General features: G+C 40.2%; 1 protein-coding gene across 1 annotated transcript; it reads right to left on the reverse strand.

The window, feature by feature from the left end:
• Window positions 1-1482: 1482 nt before the first annotated feature.
• Window positions 1483-23651, reverse strand: cstf3 (cleavage stimulation factor, 3' pre-RNA, subunit 3). The gene is made up of 21 exons (XM_036544211.1): window positions 23486-23651; window positions 22277-22378; window positions 22018-22113; window positions 13829-13861; window positions 12775-12872; window positions 12360-12426; window positions 12231-12265; window positions 12000-12126; window positions 11727-11804; window positions 10954-11116; window positions 6040-6149; window positions 5830-5946; window positions 5224-5298; window positions 4869-5012; window positions 4450-4552; window positions 3948-4017; window positions 3439-3634; window positions 2873-3023; window positions 2644-2738; window positions 2454-2514; window positions 1483-1989 (listed from the first exon to the last, which is right to left on the reverse strand). Exons 1-21 carry the CDS (start codon window positions 23510-23512, stop codon window positions 1787-1789), a joined length of 2151 nt encoding a protein of 716 aa, XP_036400104.1. The 5' UTR covers window positions 23513-23651; the 3' UTR covers window positions 1483-1786.
• Window positions 23652-23967: the final 316 nt, after the last annotated feature.

Raw genomic sequence — 23967 nt, forward strand, 5'->3', positions numbered from 1 at the left:
ATACCTTCTTTCAGTGCAGCTTCATTTATTTCATTCCTACTTAGCAACATACAGCAGAACTGCCCCCTTGTGGTACTGTTGAGAATTGAACTTTTTATCTTTGGACATGCTTTCATTAATAACAAGCATTTTTCTTTTGAATACACTAGGACAGCCAATAGTCAAATAGCCAAATATTAGTCTTCTTTCTGTCTTACAGAAAGAATGTAATTGTAGTGCTGTGTTATCAAAACGTTACCAGTTCAGTTCCCTGGATGGGCAGCACCTCTACACAAGGTGGTTGACTAAAATTGCCTTAGTGCATGCATGATATGTCGGAATGCATGATATTAAAAAGATATGTATGTTATTCTGGATAATGTAATGTAACTATAAGAACCTTCTATTAGGTTGGGCAGCAGTGTGGTGTAGTGATATGGAGCAGGGCTTGTAACCCTGGTTAGATAGTTCCCTGCTGGGACACTTCTGTTGTACCTTTGGGCAAGGTACTTAACCCACAATTGCCTCTGTAAATATCCAGCTGTATGAACGGATTACATAGGAACTGTAACTGGAAGATATTATTTCAGTATTTGTTTAGACAGGGATTGTGGTATGTTTTTAGGGAGAATACTCAACATGTAAATAATCCTTCAGGTCACCATCTTTTTTCCCTAGCCTAAATGTAAAACACAAGATTCATATTTTTAGTGAGTCCAGCTTTGATGTATACTGATGTACTAATTTTTGATATGTGGGGAATAGTATGACAAGCTAGATTATGCCTTTTTCTGCCCACATTAATTTGATACTTGGGGCTTGAATCTTTGCACAGCTTGAATTTAGTGGAGTCATTTCTAGACTGTTTGTCTGTTCTGTCACCAGAGAAAGTTGAATATTTGCAGATTTCTGTAGATTGCTGAAGTTTAGTATGTCATCTAGCCAATTCTAGCCAATACATGTTGCTGGCTTCTGATATTAATTTCTCCATCTCATGGTGTGATTGAATGGCTTCTGCCAACAGTTCAAGTGGTAATATAAATCAAAAGGGAGAGAAAGTAATTCCATTTTAGGTGTAGAATGTTTCATTTCTTATATGCAATTAACAGAAAACATTGTTTTAAGTTGGCAGTTGGCATTTTAATCCATATTACATATGTATAATTTTGCTATTTTTTCATTTAAACAAATTAATTCTCAAAGTTGTCCACGTTCTACAGTGTAGGAAAAGGTAAGCCCCGATGGAACACTGATGGAAACGTGTTGGCCCTGAGGTATCACCAAGGTGGCTTTAAAATCCATCACATTCAGCATTTCACACCAGTTAAAAAGCCAGCCACCACCAGAGAATGAGTTTTTTTCCTTTTTATTGAAAGGAAATGCATTTGACTACAAAACAGAATGAATCAACTTTGCCATCAGTACTGGAACTACATATGGCAACGCAGAACATTGTGTCAAATCAAGGACTTCAGTTAAAAACTTTGTACAATATAAGCCACCCAGTTTTTAAAATAAAACTGTTAAAAAGAGAATGAAACCACAATAGACAGTAGATGTGTGCAAAAGGACACAGAGACTAAATCAAACTTTCCTGTGAGTTGCTCTTCATCAAACATAACCTGGAGCCATGTGCTCAGCGGGCCAGCAGCAGTGATTCTTTTTCTCCACCTTATCAGTGAAGGCACTCACATTTGGGGGAAGAGGCCTAGATTTTGGAGATGATGACTCATTGAGGTGTTTTGTGGGCAGCAGGTTCCTGTGAGTACACTGCCACACAGACAGGGGGTGACATGGCCAAGCAGCCTCACCGGATCCTCTTCTGCTGCCGCGCTCTGTAGATGTCATGCGCGGGGGGTGCAATGGCGCCTTTGTCCTCCTCCTCGTCTGAGTCGGCGTTGGGCCTCTTCAGTGACTTGCTGGGGACGGCGTTGTTCTCCGTTGGGCCATTCCCCTCACTGGCCAGCTCCGGCTGTCTCCCTGTGATGATTTCCACTGCAGCGTCCACTGCTGAACACCATAAAGGGAAGGGTCAGGATGCGGCAGCCATACAGATGGCAGATCACTGCGTCAGGCCAGGAGATATGCAGGGCCTCAGCGGAGTCCGCCATGCAGCCACATGTGTAGATCCACTGGTATGGACAGTATTTGTACTGTACAGTGTATTTTATATTATACTAAGGAGTTCTTTTATCCATGCAAAAACTGCTGTTGCACACTGAACTACACTTTTAAAATCAACTCTATAGGTAATACATTGGCATGCAAATGGAGGGCCTTCCCAAAGGTTAGAATGTACAACCTTGCTCAGATCACATGTTGCTATGGAAAACGGGACTGGTGTGTTAACAGTCTGTCAGGTTAAATCCTGACCCTGGCACACCATGAGAATAGCCTTGATATTGACATAGCAATATTGCTAACAGTCACTGGTCAAGCTAGTGACGCATTTCAGTCACTGCATGGAAACTTACAGTCAGGGAGTATACACCTTCGGAAACTCTCCATCAGCTCATCCACCTGAACAAAGGGACCCTACAATAGAGCATCCACAATCTCAGCACCACACCCATAAAATTACAGTCCTCTGTGTCTAGGGAGGAATGTGTGCCTAGGGAACAAGACCCCCTGGAGGGGTGCGCCCCTCTCCGCACCGTCACTCACTGTGAAGCAGGTGGGTGGGGGCAGCAGCTTCATAAGGACAACAGCAGCAGGGGGCACAGGGAACACCCCCCCTGGAACAGGGTGCAATCCTGGAGCTGGGAAGCGAGGCACAAGTATCGTATTACAACAGAACTGCGGTTATTGGAGTCATTGACTTAAAAAAAAAAAAAAAAACAAGCATAATTAACCTATGAGCTCATGATATATGAGGCTCAAACGTGGTTCTTACGGGCCAGGTGACGGGGCTGGAAAGGGATCATCTGGTTGGTGTCAGGTTTGGGGTACTCCGGTTTTCGGTCCACCTCATCTTTCAGAGCGGGCGCCGAGGGGGTGACCACAGCCTCCGGAATTAGAGCTGCTAGTTTGGCACGGGACACGTCCTGCATAGACGAAGAGTAGGTTTCAGTGCGCCCAAGAGATGGGTTTGGGAATTAGATGATCGCTTGAATTTGTTCCATGGAGAATATCTGTTGCACAGAGTGGAGTTCCACTCCACTTCACATCTATTCAAAACAATCTGCTGGCTGAAAATTTGTTTTTTTGATACTGTTCTTGAAAACATAATTAAACAGATAATCATGAAGAGAACAGTGCTCTTTCACAAAATGATCACAAAATTGCATTCTCTACATACAGCAGAACTGTATTAATGGGCCTACGCAAGACTTGGTCCCATGTCCCTTTGACAGAGCCCACGTCCCCTATCCATAACACATGATCTTTAGGTGAAAAGGTTACAGCTATGAATAGCTTCTGCGATCCTTCATTCCCACCGCAGCGCTGCCAAATGCCTACCTTGTAGCCCAGAGCTTTAAGCTCGCTGGTAGAACAAGGATACAGGTCCATGAACTTGTATCTGTCCACCAGCAGGGCCGTCTCCTTGCCCTCGTACTCCTCTTTGAAGGCCGTGAGCCTCCTCCTCTCCACCTTCAGGATACTGGCCAGGTCACCGATGTTACTCTCAAAGGCCAGGAAGCGAGCCCAGATCTCCCTGTGACACACACAGAAAAAGGCAGGCCTTCAGTGGCACTGTCATGACACATACCCACTCTCCATTACAGAGTTAAAGGATGGGCACCTCTTTTAAATGTCACCTCGCAACTTTAGGATGCAGACAGAACAGTTATGAAAGCAAAGGGGAGATATTTCAGGGATGTGATTAAGTTTTGAGCGGGTTTACAGTTTCATCCTTTAAAAATAAATAGACTGCAAAGGAAAGCTGTAAATAATCTATGGTTTGCTTTCTTTATGACTTTGTGCAGGGGTGTCCTCTGCGTGTGCATGCGCGCGCCGGTGGCACTTGCCCAGATTTTTCAGGGGACAGACTGCCTGAAGTTAAAACCCTCTCAAACAGGACCCTGGTGTTGTTGTCCTCTGTCGTGGGAGAAAAAAACAGGATGTGAACATGAGAGGCAGGGGTGCTATTCGTAGAGCTCTTTCCAGATGATATTTTCAGAGGTGGTCCTCCTGCACTCTGTGTTAAACTAATAGCGCACATCCAAGACAAACAAACCTTGTTATTTACTGTAGAGTAGCTCCATGCTGCTTCTGAGTAGCTGAGCGACATGAATTAGCAGATTGTAATTAGCTTGTTTGATAATGATTTTTATAACATTCCCTTCTCTGAGGGCACATCTATGCCAGATTCAGTGCTGTTCTCAATTATGGTTGATGACAATATAACAATCACACACACTGTCTAGAGCTGACTTGCTCAAAAACAGATCATCTGGAAAGCTTTAATTTTAGTAAAGGATGCATAACATAAATTACTTCTCAGATAACACTTAATGAAAAAGTACTCACCATTAAGATGGGAGAGATAATCAATGTATGCTAGTATATACTCTGGGATGTCTCCATATTTCTTCAGGCCAAGCTCAAATATCTTAAAGGCCACCGATTTGTCCTATGTGATAAATGAATGAAGTGAATATGAGATTTATGCTTACATTTACATAAATGAGAGCTGGGTTATTACTCAAATACTGCATGATTCATACACTTTTTCAGCTTTCAACACAGAATAACATCAGAGAGAGGAGACGAGTGTTGCACTCCCTTGGTGACATCACTCCTTGGCCAGGGTGCTCTGACAGGGGATTCTTAACCTTGTGTTTGTTTTATAGCAGGACGCAGTAAAAATGGAATCGGCTCTGTAGAAGGCCTGTTTCAGTGAAATATGACGTTGGTGAGGATAGGAGGTGTGCTCGTGCCACTCTCACTTTGCTGCAGTAGTACTCCATCAGGGCAGCCGACACATAGACATGGTGCCGCGTCCGAATGTCCTCTCGGGCCTTCTTGAAGATCGTCCGGCCTGATTTTATACCCTCTGCCCTCCTGGCAAACTTCATGTACTGAATGTACACCTGCAACGAGCAAAGACATCAGATCAAAATCCTAGCCTGCCATCCTCCAAATTCCCTTAGCATGGCATCTCCCCCATGGGGGTTAATACAGTATTCCATCATCGAGCTACTGCATGAGGATGTATGAAGAGATGTGCTGATATGCTGACTGTAAGAGAAAACTAACCCGTTATCATGGTGGAAGAGTGCTGTAGAAAAGTTTAAACCTCACCAATGTTGGGTCAATGTCCTCTATAGCCAGAAGACGGTTGTATATGCTGTGCACCTTCTCGTGTTTCATTCGACTCTGAAAGACAACAGATTGTTACTTATCCACTCTCCTCTGCCTCTTGTGAAGACTGCCTACATTTGCTTACACCCCTCCCTTTGGTTTGGCTGAATCAGGCCAAAACCTTTTCCCATTCCCTCCCTTTTTAAAAGCACTTTTCCAATCAATATGGACAAGTACATTGCCCAGCAAACTAATGATAATGATGACCGTGTATGTGCTCGTATGATAACTTCATGTACTTCACATTTTCTACAAACTCAAGATGTTAACTGAGTGAAAGTGGCAGTCTGTCAAGCAGCACATGGCAAAAATGTTGTAGTTAACATTAGAATAATGAGTCAAAATGTTGCATAGGCTTGTTAAGGATGGTCACTCTTGTTGCATGGTAATTGCATAAAACTAGTCTAGTCACTTCTGTTCTAAGGTATTGAGTTATACCACCCCAGTCACTGCAGTTCTATGGCATTGAGTTATATCACTATAGCCACTCCAGTTCTGCGCTATTGAGTTATTTTACTCTACTTATTTCAGGTCTGTGGTGGTTACCTCCTCATAGTCAGCAAAGGAGAAGTAGAGCAACATGTTCTTCTTCAGCAGCGTGCCGATGGCTCTCTCGTAGATGTTGGCCGCCTCATCGCTGAACAGCTTTGCATTGTTCATGTCCTGGACACAGAGAATGGCTGCTATTCACTTCCTACTCCTCAACACAACATAGCCCTGCTTCTAAACGTTCAATGGAAAATGGAGACAACGTACCCCCTTCTCGGCCAGCAGCTTGCTGGACTGCTCAAGGTACTGTGCTGCCTCATACCAGATGTCAGGGTGATGTCCCAGGACCAGGAGGCACTGCTCATAGGCAAACATGACTGCAAGAGAGCATGATGGTCACTCAACAATGCAACCTAGTCCATTTAAAGACAGACAGCACTTTTTCAAATCAAAACAAATATCCAAAACCTTATCTTATTAAATCATCCAATTTGATGATGGTCTACACCTGTGTAGGAAATTAGTGGACCACGTGTTTTGAATTGCTTCCTGAGCATAAATACCATCCCTCTCTAAAAAGTCGGACAGTATGGTTGGATTTTCCATTGAACAAACCAAAATGAAGAGGAAAGAGCATTCAAAACAAGTGAGGGGTGCACAAATCTGGGGAAGGATACAAGAACATTTCAGAGGCACTGAACATACCTTGGAGCTCAGTGCAGTCCAACATACAGAAGTGGAAGAAATATGGAAGCCATACAGCCATACTGCCTAGGGCAGGCCACTCCCCTAAACTTACTCATCGAACAAGAATGGCTTTTGTCAGAGAGGCTACTGTGATGCCAACTGTCACTCTGACCAAGCTACAGAAGTCCAAGGCTGCAACTGAAAATGATGTCCATGGGTCAACAATCTCCAAGCTATTGTACAAAAAGGGCCTTTATGGAAGAGTGGCAAGGAAGAAGCTCTTGCTAGAAAAAGCACATACTTGCCCATAAAGACTTTGCAAAATGTTACTTGGAAGATACTACAAAGATATGGCAGAAGGTCTTGTGTCTGATGAGACTATACTGCAACTTTCTGGCTCAAACACTAAGTTTGGCACACCAGCCAAGAAACACCATCTTCACAGTGACATATGCTGGGGGGACTGGCAGTCCCAGTGAATCCCAATGAATGCTGCACAATACACGGAGATTCTGGATAAAAACCTACTCCCCTCTGCCAGAAAGTATAAGCTAGGGAGGAAGTTTGTGTTTCAGTAGGACAATGACCCAAAGCACACTGCAAGAGCAACATTGGATTGGCTTAAAATGAAGAAAATCGACATCCTTGAGAGGCCTAGTCAGTCTTGGCATTAACCCCATCGAACATCTGTGGAAAGACCTCAAAATTGCTGTCCACTGCTGCTACTAAAGAAGGAGGATGACATAATTGTTGACATTTCAGTTCTCGAATTTTTTTATTCTTTAATTTTTTAGAATTTATTTTAATTTTTTTTAAATTTTATTTCTTTTTGGGCTGCACTGTTGCAGAGTTGAGTGATTCACAAATAAAAAAAAAATCTCTAATTAGTCAAAATTTCAGGTCGTGGAAATCATTTGTGTGAAAAAAGGTTGGGAGCTGAACAGTTTTTCAAGGCACTGTATATATATATATATATACACACACACACAAGGGCATAGGAGAGAGTTTGATATTGGGGGGGGCACAACTTGCTATGAATTTTATGTCTGTATACGTAATCCCAGTCCTTAAAGGAGCATATATATTGATTGAAAAATAAAACAATATCAGGATGGCTTGAAAAAAGAAGGTATGCGCGTTTAAACACCGCTGTGCTTTCGAGAAGAGCTGCATACCTCTGTTACTATTAAGCTCATCTTGACATATAGGAGATGCACAACTGGGGCAGAGTTTGCCCAACATGAATGTGTGTCACCCAACATTAGGATGTGTCTCATTAGGCCTATATATAAGAAGAGTTATTTTCCTTGTGGAGATGGAAAGTGTTTGACACTAATCCACATAACCAAATGTCACACTTTGATGTAATGAATGATGCATGCCATCCGATCACAGCAGAAGACTACCAGTTATGGACTACACACAGCAGACAGATTTTCCCTCACTGTGTAGCCAGGGAAAACAGGTGCAATGTTGATGAAAATCTGTGGCCTTGAGCAACAGGAAAGCATGGAAGTACAGTAGCTACACACTGTGTGTACGTTTTTTGTTTAACTTAATTAAAACATTCATTCATCTGCAGTTTCTAAAATGTAAAATGTCAACTGAATACTGTGGTGAGGTTTTCTTCACAAAGTTGGTCATATAATTCTCCCACCGGTATTACTAGCTAGCTAGCTGATATGAACTTTACCTCAGCAATAGACCTATGTCAGTGACAAAACAGCTGGCTAGCTAATGTTAGCTTGTTCATTAACGATCAGCGAAAGAAGTTACAAGCTAACGTTATATATGAAAAATTTATACATAGGCTACTCGAACAGAATACTGTTCAGTAGTAGGCTATAGAGAATTTGATACAGAAAATAGGATGTGGTGAGTAGCCCAGAATACTTCCTACGTCCTTGATTTACAAATTACCTCGTGAACTTACTTTTTTTTTTCAGCCCAGTGCTTTTTGAACAACTATTGTAGCTAGCTGTGTCATCCCAGTTAATCTGCTGTGTCAACGAGCAGGAGCCCTGAGTTATCTTTGAAAATAAAACCTGTTTAATGGGTTTACTGTGCTTGCGGTCATCGTTTAACATGAATTCAACGTATCCTGAAATCAAATTTTATTTAACATACAGTAGTTTCAACAGTACAGAAACTAGCTAGCTAATAGCCTAGGCTACAATCGCTGTTGCCAAATTATTCAAAAGATGACTAACGTGAAACTGGTTGCTAAATAAATCCACACACGCCTATCACTATCATCTACCTTACTTAGTCTTTACACCAATAAATGATCTAATGTCTGTTTTTTTTTCTTCTCCCGGGGAGTGGGTGCATGTTTAAGGCTAACGTTCAAGTTGATTGTGTGTGCTTGCGTGTTTTTTTGATAATGATCCAGTCAGTAGGCCTTAAAGTGGCACGCTCACAAAACGTGATCAGGGAGAACAATATTCCGTTTCCAAGTTAAACTTTTATTCTAAATTTGCCAGTTGTTGTGACACGACTACAAATGTTTTTACTCATTTAGAGAAATTAATTTAATGGGTAACTAGTTGGGGGGACAAAAATAGGCCACACAAATATTGGGGGGGAGGTGTCCCCCCCTGTCCCCCCCTGTCCCCCCCGGTTCCTACACCCTAACAGTCGACCAAACGTTAGTCGATGAGAAGAGTCTTAGTCAACCAAGTTTTCATCGGTCGGTTAGTTGCAAAAAAAAAAAAAAAAAAAAAAAAAAAACCCCTCAAACTCCATTGGGCAGCTGCGCCTTGTCGTTAAAAAGTTAGACTATGTCGGGCAGGCAATCACCCAAAGTGTGGGATCATTTAGAGCGTGTAAAGGACGACCCTAAGAAGGTGACAAATATTCGCCTATCATTCGTCGACCTCAAACATGACATATCATCTGAAACATGTAGGGGAGAGCCAGGACGAAAGTAACACAGCGATTTTCTCCAAGCCCATACAAGTCGGATATGCCTGACTGCATCAGCATGTACAGCATGCAACACTCCTACCAGAACCCAAAAAAATCACGTGGAAAGTAAATTCACTTTTTTTAATGACAAGTTGCGTCTATTGTTTCATGTGTCATAGTCATGACCATTTGACAGAATAATCAGTAGGCTACTTTAACACATCCTAAAGTTTGCCATGTCAGAGTTTCTCAGTCAGTCAGGTTTAACTGTCAGGAGCCATTGTCGGGACGATTGTAACAGTTGTTTCTTTCATCCCTCTACAATAACAACTATATTTATTATATTATTATACCGCAGTCGTTCCACATTTGTACAACATAGCAACTGGTATTGATAGAACACACACTTGAGTTGTTGATCACAAGGAAAATTAGTTTCTGACTGGAACGTTCTTTTAAAATGACGTTTATCCGAAAAATGTGTTACTTTCGTCCCTGCTCTCCCCTAAGTAGCCTAACGTTATTATCCCTTTCGCACGCAACTTATTTTTATGCAATGTAGCGCGCTGCGTTATGTTTTCATTAGCATTATTAAGCTTCTCATATTTTTCAGTTAGCATTTGCTTTATTTTTCAACGTTAAATAACTGTTTTCTAAAAGCTAAAATTAGCTGGAATATTTCCAATCTAATGTTCTAATCGCACCGGTTTTAGCATATGCGCTAAACGGCTAATCACACCGGTGTGACCTTACATGCGAAAGGGTTATTCCATTATGCTAAATAATTAATGGCCTAATTAACATTAACGAATTGCAAAGTTAAGGCTATATGCGGCAAAATAATATATTGTCATATGCGCTATTAAGTTTATCCAAGTGTTCGTGGGGACTGGGGAAGCTAAATTACCTCACTTACTGCATGTTTAACTTCATGTTCTGTTTCGTGTTTATTTATCATTTGTTTTATAAGTTATTGTGTTGGCGTTACAAGTTCATAAGTTGTATTATGTTATCCTGTGTTGAAATAATTAACAAAATGTTCAGTCAGGTTGTTCCAACACATTCAGAGTCATTACCGCTTTTGCCGTTAGCATTGTCATTAACAAGTGGCTTGCTTCGTGCGTGCGCTTGTAAAATTTATATTTTAAAGGCTCATTATTACGGTTTTGTATTTCTCTGTAACGTAGCACAGTGTTAACAATGTTACTTGTAAGATTCTTCCTCAGCCCTGGAACTCAAACCATTTTCTGATGCCCCAAAAATATATATATTTAGATAATTAAATTAATGTCATAAACGTGCGACAACTAGTCGACTAATGGCTTGAACTAACAACTATTAGTCGACTAAGAAAATCTTTGTCGGGGGCAGCCCTAACATATATATATATATCCTATACTTGCTGTTAAAACTGAGATGATGGATGGAGGAAGCCTGTTTGAAAACATTGCCTGTGAGATGCATAGTGACAGCAGTGCCCTGGGGCCACCAATCTAAGATCAGTGCTGAACAAGTGAGTCCTATGTATGAGGCACTGAGCACTGGTTAGGGATCAGCACTGCTGAGGGCAGCCGGGAGGGCTCTCACCTCTCTTGGTGATGAGAGTCTGGTCCTCGGTGCGCAGTGGATTGCTCTTCTCCCACTGGATGTACTTCTTCCACATCTCCACCTGCTGAGCCTCCTGGGGGGAGTTCTGGGGGGGTACTGATGGGGCGTTCCGGTCCAGCCCCTTCATCACTGTCTCGTACTCCTATTCCCAAGGCCACAGGCTCTTTAAGCACCCACTCAGCAGGACACATACCTCTGATACTTCTACCTCAATATAGGGGCTCCTGTATGGTGGAGTGGTTATGGTACCCACAACCCACATGCACACAACCATTACTACACTACATTACATGACATTCATTTAGCAGGTGCTCTTATCCAGAGTGACTACCAGCACAAAAGAACAGAAGTGTATCCATTCAAGTTAACTCCCAGACCACATTATTGTCATTTAGCAGATGCTCTTATCCAGAGCTACTTACATCAGATACAGTTCTATCTATTTATACAGTTTGATGTTTACTAAGGCAATTGTGGGTTAAGTACCTTGCCCAAGGGTATAGCAGCAATACCCCAGCAGGGATTCAAACCAACAATCTTTCGATTATGAGCCCTGCTCCTTAGCACTATGCCACTCACTAACTCCAATATCACTATCAACAAACATTTCCCTGATACATGGCAGTGGGATTGAGTCAGCAGCACAGTAATTAACAGCGCTAATGTACTTGGCTTATACAATTTCCCACCCATGCTGTATGTTTAAAGTGATGTGATAACAGCGTGTGGAAGAAATATTTATGAGGACTTACCTTAGCGACTCTCCTGGCATTCATGTAATCCCTGCTGCGGTCTTCAATCATTTTCTTTGCCAGGTGCACATTGATGCCCTACCACAAAATACATACTTCTTATGGTGGCTGCACATACTGTACTATGCTATGTTACACTACACTACATATTATGTATCTGTAATGTTTACAGCTTGTATACATGCTATTTATGAAAATGAAATGTGTAACATTGCTATTCCACCTCTAAATGGCTATCAAAGGTACAACCATGTTCCGGGGTGGGGTGCTCACCTCCTCATACTTGCTATAGTCTCTCCACAGTTGCTCAATGTTTATCATGGGGTTGACACAGCCTCTCTGGTAGACCCTGCGCACTGCTGTGATTCGCTGGTTCTCTGCGTAGGAGCCGACCGCCTCCCTGGGGGCACAGAGCAGAGCACACACAGTGGTTGGTCACTACCCCCTCTATACAGGAGAACATCTATACATCTGCACATCCACACAGCCCTTATTTACACTTACACTCCTTTCAGGAAGTTGATGTAGTCCACCCATATCTGTGAGGGAGAGAGGAGATGTGTTTGACGGTTGAGTTTAACCAGGGGGTAAATGTGACTGAGGGGAGGGTCATGTCCACATGCGGGCCTTTACCTGGTAGGACATGATCTCCATCCCAATCTTGTCCAAAGCAAAATCGTATGCCTGTGCCATCTTTTCTCTGAAATACAGGGGATGCATTTGCCTTCATAACACTTCAAAATATTCAGGGACAGACACATTGTTTCAATCTTTCACTTTTGCAACAATGAAAAGTATATTGATGAAATGAGCCGATGCTTTGATGAAACTAAATTAAAAAGGTATTGAATGTCACTCTACAACTAGAAAGAAAACAAAAGGAATCTGCTCTGTTATTTATTTTACTGGGGGAAACAAGCAAAAGCCAACACAGGCTGTGTGCTACTGGGCGATGGGAATTCCCACAGAACTCCCCATTTTAGTCCTGGATAATGACACTTTTCATAACACACATATTACAGTCAAAGGCAAGAATGAACCATCTTACTTGTAACTTGGCAGCTTGCCTTTGGTCTCACGGACATAAGAAAGGTAGCACTTCCACAGGTCAATGTGCAGCACTTTCATGAGACATCGTTGAAACAGCTGAGAGAGACAAAAAGCACCTCAGACAACCATTTTCACATGGAGGAGACCACAAGCCACTGTGATGACAGTGAATATAGCTCATGCTTGAGTGTGATGGTTTCACCCTGTATACAGCTGAGCCCTTTGCCCCTTTAATTACTGACAGAAACAAAATGATTCTGAATATTACCAGGTCTCATGTCTATGGCTGGGGAGCCTGCTCTAGGACTGCACTGCATAGGACTCTTAGTGTGTTTTTCACCGCTATTGTGATCTTTGTTAAGTGAATGAGTAGTGCAGCAGATGTAAAAGCCTTATATGCATGGAAAGCCTCTCTAGAGATGCGGAGGCTGAGTCAGAGTGGCTTCAAATCTGGAGTCTGGCTGACATTGGTTAGGCGTGGGGACGGCAATGCCACTGACATATTAATATCAGGAGCCCCCCCACCCCCCCCCCACACACACACACCACACACCACACAAAATCACTGCTGAGATACCCGCGGCATGTCCATGCACACACTTACACACAGGCACACATCACTCCCACATCCTTGAATGAGAGCGAGACAGAGACAGCCCCTAAGTGCAGCGCCTACATACGGCACAGATGCTGGGGTTCATTAGAGGCGAAGGCTAAAAATGTGCACACATCAGATTCCAGGTATGACTAAAGCTGAAAGAAATCAAGACATAATCAAAGTAAAGGGTAAAAATGAAGTTTGTTTCACTCTTTACTAAATGTTTGCCCCAAACTACTGAAAGTGGGGAACCATACAGAATGTAACAGCCATTTTGCCTGTGGTCTGTTTTGTTTACAGTATTCCATTTGACTGCAGTAATAGGTTGGTAGAACGTTTCTCTTGTGGAACCAACAATTTGTAAAGTCTGCTGCTTTTGCATAGACATAAAGTATGAGTTGTGTATGATAATGCAGTGAGAACGTGCATCAACATCGACAAGTTTGGCACTCACCTTTTCAACTTTGTCATAGTTTTTAGCCTTGATCTGCGGACAGATTATAAATGCAACATTAACTCCAGTCAGTGTTTTTTCGGCTACAAAATGAAACGAACAAAACACATGCAAACTTACATGCACCCACAAACCCTCTCAGATCAACAAGGTGAAGTTCACACAACACTAGCCAATCATTTTCAGACCACAAAATGAAGGAAGGATCTATGCTTCAAGTCAATCATTTTGATAAATTAATGATGATGACCATCATAATGAATGACATTTCAATCAATGTGCATACTACCACTCCTTTTGTTTTTTATCCCAACAGAATTGCCACTCATGGCCATGTGCATACAGTACATAACTTGAATGTAATACTTACAGACAGTATTCCTTAAAGTTATCCATACTACCATCCACACAAACCAACATACTGCATTTGGTTGTCTCCAATTACATAGAAAATGCAAGAGAACTTCAGTGTATCATATGAAACTAGAAGATGGAATGTACTCTTATCACAAGGAGAGGGACCAGCTGGAGAGAAAAACTCCCACCCACAATCAAAATATACAGACCTGTTTCAAAATGCTATGGTTAATGACTTTGCAAGTTTTTGCAGGTTTATATCTAGCTATTGTAATGTCTGCATCACTATGTGATAGAAAATAATGAATAAGGAATAACATCATTTTCAAAGCACTGGGCTATCACTGGTAGGAGTAAGAGCTTTAGGGACATTACATCACTAGTTACCTCCACCCTTCTCTATAACCTGGAAGGCCATGAGAGGCGAGTTACATTAGCAGGGGAGAGATACTGTAGCAGAGGCAGAGGCGTGTCCCTGCCCTGCTGAGTAAGCAGCGAAAGACATCAGCCCCAGACATCAGCCACTCTCCTACTGTGACCACAAGATGATATTACACAGTGTAATATCATTCACACATTAGTCTAAACAGATGACTGATACACCAGCAAAATTAGACATTGAAAAAATTAATAAAGCCATTACTACTGTGAAACATCCCACTAAACAGATGAGATACATTAGAGCCATGCAACAACCCTTTGTCTGAAATGCTGAAGAAATTGCAATAGTTCTCTGTGGATGAGGCCCATGCAGACCTCTGACCTACCAAGTGGAGATACGACCACTGATGTGGCCATCCTCTGGCTCTAGGGTATCACATGGCTCTCAGAGCTTCACAGGTGGGCCTTGAGACGAGCGTGAAGGACAAATTCGCCACCATTTCAAACCGGATTAATACTCATGATTAAAAATGTTATTTCTGGCTCCTGTGAGATGTTTGCAGTACTATTACAGTGTTCACAAATATAGGGATGCTGGAGAAAGTAGTTGTCAGCGATCTCAGCAGAGGCATAAAACCAGTGGAACCATTTGGCAAAATGGTCCATCACTCCCAAAACTGTCACAATAATGTTAAATACATAAATGTAATACATTTGATAATGTGACATTTTGATAGGTGACACCACCCCCAAAAAAACAGTGCAACCTGAAGTAAGTCTTGCATAGCATGCTGAAATGTTGCCCTAGAAGATAAGTGTGTTTGTTGATAAATGATCGTTTCTGTTAATGAATAAAGTTCTTACAAATTTTCAGAACTTCAGCTTTACAGCACATCTTTTAAATTTAGGGCACTGCCTCAGTTTACTGTAAGACACACACAATTCTTCATAGGAAGAACCAGAGCTTACAGAAAAGAAATGTGTAGCATTCCTGTTAGACTGAAATATGTTATCAAACACAACAATTAATAATGAACTAATGCATTTCTCTAAATCCCAAATGAAGTACTAATATAAATATCGAGGTAGCCAAATGAGAATCACAAATGAGAAATTGTAAATGTAACCCTTACTACAAATTACTAAGCACTGTCCATGGGACTGATTTTCAAAGACTTACCAAAAGCTACAAAAAACATTCCAGAAATTTAAAAAATAATTTCAAATAAGACTACTGGTATATATACAGCACAAATCTATTGGTGTACCTTAAAATATTTAAGGCAGAAAATTAGTATTGTATGTAAAAACTGGTAAATGGAATAGAAATATTAGACTGCAATACACACCTTAGTAAAGGGAAAACAACAGGTGCTGATGGAATCAGAAGATATCAAAACCAGTTTGAGGGATCTGTGTCCCTTGTGTATTTATAGCACATCTGACCACTTGATTACTAGAAAAGACACAAAATAAAAATACAGGGACAACCTTTGATGCCACATGAGGTCATTCTATGTGTCACAATCACTGACATAAGGTATGTTCACCGGAAATTGGAAAATAAAGCCATGGATATCTCCTTTAAGGAGCACCTGTTACAGCTCTTTAGCTGAAAACAACTACGTTCTACCCTCTACCCTTCAACTCAATTAGGGCCCTAATGCAGTAGACACTCCTAGCCAAACAATCAGCACACAAATATCCCTAAAATCATGTTTAACAGAACAGTGAACATTGTGTACTTTACAGGAACAAGGATCTACCTGTAATATGCATGACCAGTTTAAATTTGGATGCTCTTTAAATAACACACTTCTTGGTAAGCACATATTGCTTTTGCATGTATTTGTACATAACATCAACTATTCTGGTGGCTGATGCAGTGATACAGCATGTGTTTCAATATAACAGGAACATCATTTTACAATGACTATCACAAAACAGCTAAACTGAATATAACTTGTTATATTCATGTAATGTTTGTGAAGGTACACCAAGTGTGTGACCAGAAATTTTCTGCAAGTACAACAACAACAAAGCCGTAACTATTATAAAATATAGCCCCTTCATCAGCCTTCACTAACCACAATTATTGGTCCAGTGCCAGCACTCAAACACATACAGCCATTCTTGAATGTGTACTTAGTGCCCAATTACAGGACAGATCCAAGGAGAAAGGGAAAGTAAAGATGCATTATTTATTGTGAAGGTGGTGGTGTTTGTGAGAATTCACAACATACACTACATTATGGACTGCAAACTATTACAAGAGGATATTACTAATGTGCCACGAAGAAAAATGCAAGATGCAATAATTCAAGGTACAGAATTGATCAGATCATGTTTTATTTTATACCTTTGTAAATCCATCTCTCTTTCTCTGCAGAGGACACAATACAATCACCAAAACAAAAAGCAAGTAGACACACATTTCTGCTTATGCAATGGCTGAATTCAATCAACTACATCTTAATTAATAACATTGCCAGTGCCAAGCCCCAGGGAACAGTTGTGCATTTAAAATGCCACAGAAAAGCCTGTGCCATCTTTTGCATGACAGAGATGCTGGCTTGTCATTTGTACTATGCCACTTAGCCATAATGACAATGGCATGATTATCACACACTTCACGTGAACAGCTGCTCAGTGGCAGGAAACAGAGGCAGCCACTGGAAATAGAGGCTGACAATTAAAGGGACAGGACATTGCCTGACAGTGTATTCAAGTCATGCTTGTGGCACACAGCAATGTGAAAGAAGTATTAGTTTGGTAGGAAAAAAGTGGAGTGAGGATCTGTACTTTGGACATGTGATGAGGTTCGCCATAGTAAAAGGATGAAGTGCAAAACAAAGGCTAAAACACAGCAGCAATCTGCAAAAGCAGAAATGATTTGACCTGAAAAAAAGTCTCTAGTTTTAATACTGGAATTTTTCTAGCAGAGATTCATCTATCAGCCTGAGAGGAGGTATTGTATGAAATACATGCCTCATTCTGAACAGATACTGGCTTGACCTGTGCAGATTCAGAGCAACCCGAATTCTCAAGTATTTGTAATTTAATATAAATTCCTTTTTATAACACAGGTATTTCACTAAACAAAGCTGATGGCGAATTGTCATTTTAGCCTTCCACAAGGCCAAGTTTGACGAGTTTAGGTTTTGAGATGTTAATATGCAATGTAGAATACTGATTCAGGGCCATTTCAGTGCTAGTAAATGTTAAAGATATATTAGATTCAAAAACCAGATGCAAAATACTGTTTAAAGGATACCTTGGGTTTCCTATTGAAGACAATCAACATTGATCTTAATTCATATTTGGCAGTAATTCAAGTTGCAGCCTAAAATTAAAAAAATATGTATTATTAAAAATATAAAACAGTGAGAAAGTATAACTGCATAATATAATATTCTGTACTGGAAAGATACTCCACTCTAAGAGCTTTTTCACTTGGTCTCATTAAATATATGGATGACAACAGATGTTTCTGAAGCAAATATTTTCCTTTCACTCCACAGTCAAAGGAAAATTTGGACACAGGATAATTGTTTACACATCACCTCTTCAGTTTAAAGACACTGAAATTAAAGGCTTAATTCTTACATAGTTGTGCAATTCACACACACATATAATGGGGAAAGGCCAATGCACATAACTATTTACATATCTCATGCAACCTTTGCATATGTTTCAGAGGGATATCCATTAGCTTTTAATTTACAATTAGAAACTACTAGGCTTATTAGAATAGTTTGTTGCTACAAATCTGTCAGAATGAAAACATCATGTATATTCATGAGCTGTACATCATGTCAAAACATGCAAAATGTACTTAAGACATGAGTCACTATATGTATAACACACAATAAAAACAGTTGAGTGAGCAGCTAAATTCACAACAGTGCCAATGGAAGATGCAGTCCACAGTTAAAGGCTGTCAAGCCTTTTTACACAAACTCAGCTTCACCCCTCCTCATCATCTCTATGACACTGTGTGATGTCTTGCTCATTGAACTCACCCCAGCTCAGACAGTTCACGAATATACATGAGCACTGAGAGAGAAAGCTGCCCTTCATGGATCTTTCTAGGTCCCAGATAGCATCTCTTCAGCTGAGTTATGGAAACAGGAAAAGTAGACTATCTGAATGCTACAGAACAACAGTGAGTCTCTTTTCTCCCCTATGACTGACTGGGAAACCCCATGCCGCTCAAACGGGAAAACTACAAGACAATGTGACATGTGCAAAGACAAAATATGTTTAAGAAACAAAGCACTTCTTAAGTTAAACCATTATAAGTTTCTATTTCAAATACTTACCAGGTTTAAGACATTCAACTGGATTTTAGCAGTAATTACTTAAATGTGAGAACTAACTTCTCAATACTTTGTGAATAAGCCAAGATAAGCTTTAAAAGATCAATACGTGAACTTCTTTAAAAATGCAGCCATTGGTATTACTTTTACAATTTAATGATAAAAACCGGTTACAATAAGTCTATACTGTAGTGGTTACTATAGACATTTAGCACTGCACAGACGTAAGAGAGCTAATTCAGTCACATTCCAAATGAAGAGGTCAGCAAGGACATCAGTCTCAATTCCTGATTTTCACTAACACTTCTGCTCCTAAAGTGATCCAGATATTGATCAATGTTTTGGTAATAAATTCTTGCCTTGCAATGGGTATGCAACTAATTCAAAACTTAGGATATCAAATAATACAAACTAAACTGAATGACTTATCACCTCAATCTAGACTACTTTAGTAAATGTGGAGACTAGACCAGTTGGAGGAGGATAGAAAACAACAAAATAAGAAAAGGATGCTATGTCATATATCACCTAATGCTACAAAACAAGATACAGTACTGGAGAACTTTGCTATGTGGTTTCGAGGCAGCACTTCCTGTTCTAGATCAACTGGGCTCAGAGGTAATTTACATACTGCACACAATGAAGCAGATTTCCATAAGGTTGCTGTATTATCAGGAATTCTGTTACCAGAAACCTATTAACAGCATGGGACGAGTTCTGCCACTTCAGGAAACAGTGGCAATCACAAAAATATTAATAACTTAACAAAATAAAAAAGTATTAATGTGACAATGTGCTTTAACAAAATTCAAAGGTATTTAACAAATGTATCTAAGCATACAATAAGTTGCATTAACATTCAGATTTTGCTGCAACCGCCACTCTCTTATCTCAGAATGTTTACGTCACCAGAATGCAGTGTCAAACCTCACCTTCTCTGCTTGATTTTACATGGTTCATATGCTGACTGCTAATGTTAATGAGTGTGCTATTTCACTTTTAATTTCTCCCAATTTTCCACCTGCATTCTGCTTTTACCCAATGCAGTTGCATTCAATGGCTGTGTGAATGCAATGCTGCCATTTGTGGAGAATAATAAAAGGTCATTCTTTCTTAGATCAACCAATGTATGAGCAGACTCATAGGCTCACACACTTTGGTTTCAGATTTACATCACATAGCAAATATTCCTCAGTCACTCATCTAAACAAATCTGACATTAGGCTCTGCATTCCAAAGTTTTTGTGAAAAAGTTGTAGCTCAAAAATTCATATTTTGTTTACTTTCCAGGTCCCAGTATCTTAGCAAATAATGCATACATAGGCCTGTTTTTTCTGCAGAAGATATCAGACTACAGCAAACTACTATGGAGGGACACACTCCTGAAAACCCAAAAAAGTGGACATATCCAATTGGAGCCAATTCTAATGGTACCACAGGCTATTAGCTGAATCTTATAACTTTTACAAGCTATTACTATAGATATGAAGCCAATATGAACTAAATTGAATCTTCCATATGGAATTGCTTCACAGTAAAAATTTCTTATTTTTATAAAGCAAACAGAATGGGTAATAAAACAATTAAAACAACTTCAACAGAGTTAATTTCACTAAAACAGTTGCAAAGTTAAGTCACGTCTCAGCTATCAATCGATGGTAAACGCTCTGGTGTACATAACATGCACTGCACCACAATATGGAGTCACAATAGGCAATCGTAACAGTGCATTATTCTGTCATTCAGGAATTTCTTAAGGGAGATAAAATTTGTCACATATTAACAACATGCCACTGGCTTCACAGTGTGAATAAGACATTAAGATGATCTGAAGATTAGTATTTGCTACACAGTGGTCTATGTCAATGTCATCTGCCACAAAATATTCTGATTATATATATATATATATATATATATTATTTTCTGAGATACTGGACACTGATAAGGTACAAAAAAAGATACACAAAATCTGAAATAAATTTCTCTCACGGTAAATTTCTCTCAAAACCATCTGGAATTCAGAGCCTAAACACCAGACGTTCCTGTGATGAGACCAATGTGTGTGAAACACTGGTTAATGCAACATAGAATGCCCCTATAAGAGAGAGACTGGGGTGTTCATTAAAACTCACAAAACTCTTAAAAAAAACAAACATTCCCACTACTTTGAATTCATTCCTATTTTAAGCAAGTACATTTTTAATAGTTTAAGAAAAATGTTAATTTTGACATAAAGGAGCTCAATTGTTAGAGGCTATGTCATGATGCACTTGTATCTATGTAATAATGTAATGCATGTAGTGACTTGTTTACTGCATTATTAAAGAACATTAAATTTGTTTGTGTGTGCATGCATGTCTGTGTGCGAGGAACAAACCCCCAATGTACTAGTGTGTTATCACTGCAGTGGAGTATTCAGTTAACTGTTCATGAGGTCTCAGGATTGTATCTCCCCCAGAAATGCAACTGTCCTATACTAAGTGAAAAACAACAGATAAATCGTGTAATGTGTGCAAAGCTTATGCAAACACATATTTGAATACACTGCAAATAGGAAGCACTGAAAGGGAATTATAAATCACAAACCTAATTTGATAGAAAGGTAAACAAACCAATTTATAAACTACAAATGTATTGCCACTTGAACTTCTAAGCTGCATATGTGTAGACATTTGCAGAACAGCACAAAAATAAGTGCGCACAAGATACCAAAAAAATTTATCAGAAGTGTTCAGATGACATTAAGACCACCTAGCATCTTTATGAACATTAATAAAATGAGCTCAAAGAAATGACACAGGAGGCAATAAATTGACACGACAAGTGAATAAAAGGCTAAAGCACTCCGATACTATTAAAATAGTTTTAATACTGTTGCAGATCCAACATGCAACAACGTGCACTTGACCCCATAAACTGCAGTTATATTAAAGAAATGGGTACGATCCCTGGAACATTTACAGTCAGCTGCTGAAAAAGAATAGGTTAATTTTGACTTCCCCACTGTGGTTTCTGACTGTTCAAAACCATTCTACACTTTGTGTGAAATTCACTTTGTTGATACTGTTAGGATACACACACCCATGCACTCAAGTAAACTGGGAAAGAATCTGAAAAAATAAATAACTCAACCTCAGCTTCAATGTATAGTTTCCAGAACCTGCCAGAGCTTGGGAATTGGGCAACAAGTCGCTCGTAAGTCTTCCTTGCTTTGTCTATGGGTTGGTTCTAAAAAGCAGAATGCATTCAAACAATTAACACTTGTTCACATAGATGATCCTATGTAATGCATACATGGTGTGGAACCGAGCTTTCAGCTGAAGGACCTCCCGCCACCCGCTCCCCGCCCGTTACCCCAGGTAGAAGGAAATGCAATCCTGCGCCACTAAACCTGTGCTTCTCGAATCAGAATGCTCCAAGCGTCAAGGTCATATGGATTCTCTTCTAACTTCTTCTCTGCTTTCTTCACTTTCTCTGGGACATACTCCGCAGCCTGAAAGAAATGCAATTCAAATTAGACAAGGTCTGCAACTGAAGACCAAAAGAAACAACAGGCCAGTGTGCGGCACTTTCACACTCCACATAATTACACATCCACTGGTAACACAAAGTTGCGTTATACATTAAAAAAATAACCACTAAATCACGTCTGTGACAAAACTCATCAACTTGCACCACATCACTGCTTTTACAGTAAGTGGCGAAGAACTTGCTCAAATAAACCAACAATGCTAAAGGATAAGGCATTTGAGAAAGGCGTTATAAATTAAAGTAGAGGGTCGGCTTCAGTTGTGCGCTGTAACAAGATACTAACCAAACCGATTTATTATTCATTTTAGTATCTAGCGAGCTATTAGATATAAAAAAAAAAACCGTATGAGAGGAAACGATCGTGCGGCACCATAAAGACGTACGTACAGGTAAGTTGCAAACATCGCCCAGTAGCGTTAGCTAGCTAACTTGCTATCTATATAGTGCTTCTTAGGAAAAACAGCTAGTTTTAGCCTAAATGCACAATTGCAGAACAGAAACTAGCAGCCAACTAACGATCACACGCAAAAATATACAACTCCATCTGCAGCGAAAAAATATATTATATATTATAATATGATACACAATGTGACCTAACGTTTGTCCGGTGTAGTGTAGCGTTTAGCACATACTTCCGAGGCAAACTCCCTGGGGGCTTTAACCCTCCTAAGCTCTGGTAACAGCGAATAATCAATCTGAAAAGGTCGGTAAATTTATCAACTTTAAAACTACTACATGGCAATAACACACGTCAGTGCAGAAAAACACCTTTTAAGCTATTTAGCCATCTAGCTCGCTAGCAAGCACCTATTGTGCCATAGTTACGCAGAACTTAATTCTAACTAACCTAGGAAAATAGCAAGCCAACCAAAGACCATTACCTAGCTAACTAAAAATGCATTCACAGTGCATAACTGGTTAGTTTAATTAGTTTAACAATTCTGCCAACGCGCTAGCGTTGACTATTAAAAACAGCCGGCAACCTAACAAATCCAGGACAACCGCAAACACAGGCCTCGGCGCACACAATCACTATGAAAACAAACCCATTTCATTTCAAAAGATGTACCTGGTCGGCCGATCCTTCAGCAGACATTTTTGGTTATTTTAAAGTTGTGCACAAAAACACGTGATGTTCGACGGAATGGACTAAATCTAAAACATACTAGGGGCTTAAACAGCAACTATTTCAGCATGACTTGAGTTCCCGTTGCTGCCTCTGGAAAAATGGCGCCTTTCCGCTACCTCAGCATGTCACAGGGCGTCTCTGGGGGCGTCATGTCGCCAAAAACACTGCGGAGAAGTGTCGATCCGCATGTCATGAGGATAGCACTGCTCTTGCGCCAATGCCCGTGGTTTCATTCGATTCACTTTCTTGAGATTAGTGAATCTGCGCAGAATCTCGTGCAGCATGACGACTGTAGACACATTCCCACGTTCTTGTACAGGAAGTGGTTGAGCTGAAAGCTAAAACTCTTTCCAGGTTAGAGACGTACACATTTGTTGATGTTTTTATTTAATTTTATTTAATTATTTGATTAAATAATATCG

The sequence above is a fragment of the Megalops cyprinoides genome, chromosome 13, assembly GCF_013368585.1.
Source record: "Megalops cyprinoides isolate fMegCyp1 chromosome 13, fMegCyp1.pri, whole genome shotgun sequence".
Lineage (NCBI taxonomy): Eukaryota > Metazoa > Chordata > Actinopteri > Elopiformes > Megalopidae > Megalops > Megalops cyprinoides.